Genomic DNA, 5,022 nt, shown 5'->3' on the forward strand with positions numbered 1-5,022 from the left:
CTGTAGAGTGTCTTCTATGGAACAAAAAAGGAATATTTGCAATGTAAAAGCATAGTGTGTGTGCTGGACAGGGATTAGTTTTTCTTTTCTTTTTTTTTGAAGCTGCTGTTTATGTGCAGTTGAGCTAATTTCTGGTGGCCAAGCTGTTCCCGGGGCTGGGTGTTTCTCCTACAAGAAAACATTTTGGAGGCGAGATATCTTTGTCTGGCAGCCCATTGCCAACAGAAATAAAAGTACTGTGGGAGTGTGCAGGAGAGCAGCTGCTGTTTGTAACATCTCCACATTGTTTGGGGCTGCTGTCCTGGGAAGAAAATAGGGGAGGAAATCAGGTGCAAGTGGAACTGATTTGTTAATGCGAGCAAGATTTGTTGGTGACCTTGCTGGGATACAGCAGCTCCCGATAACAAGTGTTTGGCCAAGATGGAGGGAATGGCTGGATTTTGGTGTATTTGCGCTAGCCTACTGCACAATTTCTGGGGGAAATTTATTCTTTTTCTGAACTGAAAGACAACCATGCCAGTCCCCAGCCCAGCCAGCTACTTGCCCCATCTCAGTGCTCTCCCTGAAGGAACATCCCCTCTTTTTTTTCTCAGCCTGCATCCTGCCCCCTCACCACTCCAACACTAATTCCCCATTTGTTACATTTTTGACTCTTTCTTTTCTCCCTCTGATGGGTTTATTACAACTTGCTTTAGGGGGCTTGGAGCAGGAAAGGGGTCTAAGGACAAGAAGCAGGACCTGGCTGGGGTTTCATCTCTGTTAAACTCCTGTGTTGTAGCAGAGAGAGTTGCAGCTGGGCTGTAAATGTCAGGCTGGAGGAACAGTTGCCATAAAAATTAAAAAAATCCATTTCCTCTGTGCTTTTGGGGAAACAAGGGCTGACTTTTGGGTTTAGGAAGGCTGCTCAGCCTCAAGCCTGGCCCAACGTGGCCAGTATTGCAGCACCTGGAAATAACGGCTCACTGGGGATAAGGGTCTGCTGAACGGAAACTCCCCATGACTCACATTTTTTACTTTTTATATTTTTTTAAATGTTTTTATTCCAGGGAAGGGTGTAGTTTCTGGATTAGTTCATTAGGGTGAAAAGCAGCGATGAACATGACAGCATTTTTCACTGAGGAAGATGAGCACTACCTTTTTCTTAGTGTAATATCAGGAAACCAAATCAAGTGGGTCAAGATCACTTTTCTAAACTGCTCCAAGCTAAGATGTGGTTTGTAGGGTGGGGTTGGGGGGGGTGATTGCCTGCCTTTGCAGGTGCAGATTTACAGCTGTAATTCAGCTGCTGCAATATCACAGTTAAGGCTTCTGACACATGATGGGGTACCCCCCAGGTACATGCCAGTGGGTGGCAAGCCAGTTTGTGGCATGGAAAAATGCTGGTTTTGAAGCCCAGATGCCACAATGGTTCTAAACGATGAACTGTGCAAATTTTCCTGCCATCTCCTTTGCCCTCAGCAAGCAGCTCTGTGCTTGGTGGGCGGTTTGTGGGGAGACTGTGTGTGTCAGGTGTGAGCCCCCATGTGTGATCTCCCCCCAAAACCCAGGTGCTAATGGGGTGTGCAGCAAGTGAGGAGGCCATGGGGGACATTAGGCTGGCTGGATGCTGGCGGGACAAGCTCCGGCTCTCCCTCTGCAGGACACTTGGTGCAAGCAGAAGTTAGGGAACAGTGACTAATCCTGCCCTCCACCCCCCAACCCCACCACCCCCCCCCAAACAGATAAGGGGCAGAGCAGCTGCGCCTGTGTACTTTCAGATTCTGTAATAGGTGCCAAAAAGGATAAGGAAAGACAAGGAAAGTGTCCTTGGGGAGATGGGGAGGGATGCAGCACGTGCAGGAGGAAATGGTACCAGGGAAGTAAACAGAGGCACTATCAACCCCAAACAAAGACCTGCGATGGCTATAAAAGCCCAGTGCTCTGAGACCTCGCAACCACCTTAACATTAAAGGCGTCAGATCTGCCAGAGCTCTGCAGCGGCCGGACCGTCTCCACTTCCCCGGGACTATCAGGACATCAAACCAAGGATTGGTGAGATCTTTATTTCTGGGATCTTATTACACCTCTGCTTCGCTTCACCTCTTCCCGCTCCCTTTCCCATCCTTCGCTTCACCCCTTCCCGCATCCCTTCCCCATCCTTTGCTTCGCCTGCTCCCGCATCCCTTCCCCACCCTTCATTTCACCCTTTCCTGCATCCTTTCCCCATCCTCTCCCCAGGAGCTGGTGGGTTGTGGTGATTGCCCGCTTGGCTGTGACCTTTTGTCTGCACCTTCCCCTTCCCTCACTGCCAGTTTCGGCATCTCTCCAGGGGGATTTTCAGAGGGCCAGGTCGTGGGGTCTCAGCCTTCCTCTGCGGGTGTGTTGGCAGCGCTGGTGTTATGGTAGATTTGCCCTGAGACAGAGCTGTTTCAGATCGTGTCCCCCTCACTATGATGACCGATATTGTTAGCAATTGGAAGCTGGAGCAGTTTGTGCTCCAGAAATGTCTCCCTCCAATTTGGTCCCCAGGGGCCTTCCAGGGCCCAGATGCGTACCAGCAGCTGTGCCAGCAGTGGGAGAGCTGGTCGGAGGAGAACAAAAAGCCCAAACCCACAAACAAGTGCAAGAAGCGGGCGGCTTTGCAGGGTTTGTTGATGGTGGGCAGGGAGTTGTCTAAATTACTGAAGGAGGCTCTTGAGAATGTGCAGACGTTGGAGCTGGCTAAGGGTGAGCTGAAAATGCAGGTGGACAACCTGCGGGCAGAGGTGCAGGGGTTGTGTGGGGACTCTTTGCGGAGCGCAGTGGAGATTACCCGGCTGGAGAGCAAGCTGGGCTATGAGAAGCTGAAAACAGAGGAGTTGGAGAAAGAGGTTGGCAAGTGGATTGGGGAGACCCACGATGCGCAGAGCGCGGTGCGGGCAGTCCTGCAGGACGTCCAGCGGGACCGGGGCACTGGCCCTGATCACAAGGTCTGCCACGCCAAGATTCAGGAGCTGCAGGCAGAGCTGGGGGTGTCCAGGGGTATCGTGGCTGCCATCCAAGGCAAGAGGAGCCGGTTCGGGAACAGTGAGGGGGAGGATTCCCTGGACCCGCACCCGCCCCACTATGACTATGAGGACGATGTGTGGGGTACGAGTGGCCCCACCAGGCCATCCCCCTATGCTCCTCTGCGGGAGGAAATGTGCCAGCTGCAAGGAGGGGAGGTGGAGGCTTCCAAAACTAAAAAGGTCCCCCATGATGAGCCAGCTAGCCACGGCCCGCTCCAGGCCATAGACACCAACAGGACCGTGCTCTGGTTTACCCCTGAGCAGCTCAAGACGGTGGGGAAGATGCTGGGGCCATTAACGAAAGAGACAGCTGTCAACTGGCTCTCCAGGGCCCAGCGGCTGCCCAGGTGCCAGAATGGCAACTTGGTGAGCGACCTGATAGACATAGTAAGAAAGTGCATGAAACCAGATGATTTTGCAGCACTGCCGGGGGACGTGCAGATGGGCAATGTCCAGGACATCAGGGATGTTCAGTTGGCTGTGCTGAAGGTGTTCTTCCCGGAGGTTAACCCCTTAGTGCTCTTCCACCAGGAGAAGCAAAACCCCGAGGAGCGGCCAGATGCCTACATTAACCGTAAGAAGATGCTCTACCAGATGGCTGGGCTGCCTGGCTCAAAGGAGTCCCCCCTTGATTTTGACAGGCCTGAATTCAAGGAGCCACTGGTGGTGGGGTTGACCCCCCCATTGCGGGTGATTGCTGGTGGGGATGCGGCCAGAAAGCCGCTGATGGAGCTGGAGCAGATCCTGACCCAGAATTTTGAGCTGCAAAAGCAGGCATTCCCGGGGTACATGCTGGGGGGGAAGAAAGGGAAAACCTCGGCCACATCCTTCCAAAATGCAGGGGTGAGAAAAATGCAAGGGGACAACCGAAAAGATCCTGATGGCAAGGGCTGTTCTGGGAAGGAGAACCAGCAGGGGCTGCGGTTTCAGAAATCCAACCCTTGGCGGGCTGAGCTGAGGAAGCGTTTGATAAAATATGAGAAGCAGGAGGATATTGATGGCTTGCCGGATGCGGAGCTCTTCCGCAAACTGGCCCTGCACGAGGCCAAAAAGCACAGCAGCTCAAACCCCATTGACCCAGGGTCTAAGGCCCAGCAATAGGGCTGCCAGGCACCTGCATCGCCCCTTTTTGTGGCACCGATTAAGACCGATTCATGGGGGCGCCTGATAGTTGATACAACTATTGGAGGAGGGGTGCTTGGACAAGTGATGTTAATTGATACTGGTGCCACTTACTCAATTCTTAATATGGCCCCTGGTGAAACCGGGCTCTTCCAAACTTGTGAAATTATTGAACTGCCAGGGCTGAATGGCCAAAAATCCTCAGTGCCATTCACTGGGCCCGTACCCTTTGAAATTGGCACTGCCAAAGGGTCTGAAAAATTTGGGAAAATGGAAATGAAGGGAAAACCAGGAATTTTAGCCATTTCCACGCTGACTAAGATGGGAGTGGTGGTGGACCTGGCAAACCAAGTGCTGTTACACTGCCCTCAAAGTGATGTGGCTGTCATCCCGGCAAGCCACAGGGTGATGTCAGTGAAAGCCCCTGAGCTCCTGGTCCACCCTGAGTGGGAACCCCGAGTGAAACGGATCACGGAGCAGTTCCCCCAGGTCTGGGCCAGGAGCAAGCTGGACTGTGGGCAGATTGATGCTGTCGTGGCAGTCAAGGGGCCAGATCCCCCTCCTCAGCCTCAGCCCTTGTACCCGGCTGAGGCTGAGGATGGTTTGTGGGACACAGTCAAAGCCTTACTGCTGCAAGGGGTGCTGGTGGAGCAGCAGAGCACCAGCAACGCCCCGGTGTGGCCCATGTGGAAAGCTGATGGGAAAATGTGGAGGCTGACGGTTGACTTTGGTACCCTGAACAATGTCACTCCACTGCGGACCTCTACAGTGGCCAAGTACCCTGACATCATGGCAGCCATCTCCCGGGGATCCAAGTGGTTCTCAGTGCTCAGCCTGACCAGCCCATCCTTTGCCATCCCCTTGCACCCCGAGT

At 53.3% G+C, this 5,022-nt stretch overlaps 1 protein-coding gene across 1 annotated transcript; it reads left to right on the forward strand.

Moving 5' to 3' along the window:
- The first annotated feature begins 3,731 nt into the window (after positions 1 to 3,731).
- LOC119142908 lies at positions 3,732 to 4,510 on the forward strand. The gene has a single exon (XM_037376477.1). It carries the CDS (start codon positions 3,753 to 3,755, stop codon positions 4,125 to 4,127), a length of 375 nt encoding a protein of 124 aa, XP_037232374.1. The 5' UTR covers positions 3,732 to 3,752; the 3' UTR covers positions 4,128 to 4,510.
- Positions 4,511 to 5,022: the final 512 nt, after the last annotated feature.

This window comes from Falco rusticolus, chromosome 1 (genome assembly GCF_015220075.1).
Source record: "Falco rusticolus isolate bFalRus1 chromosome 1, bFalRus1.pri, whole genome shotgun sequence".
Lineage (NCBI taxonomy): Eukaryota > Metazoa > Chordata > Aves > Falconiformes > Falconidae > Falco > Falco rusticolus.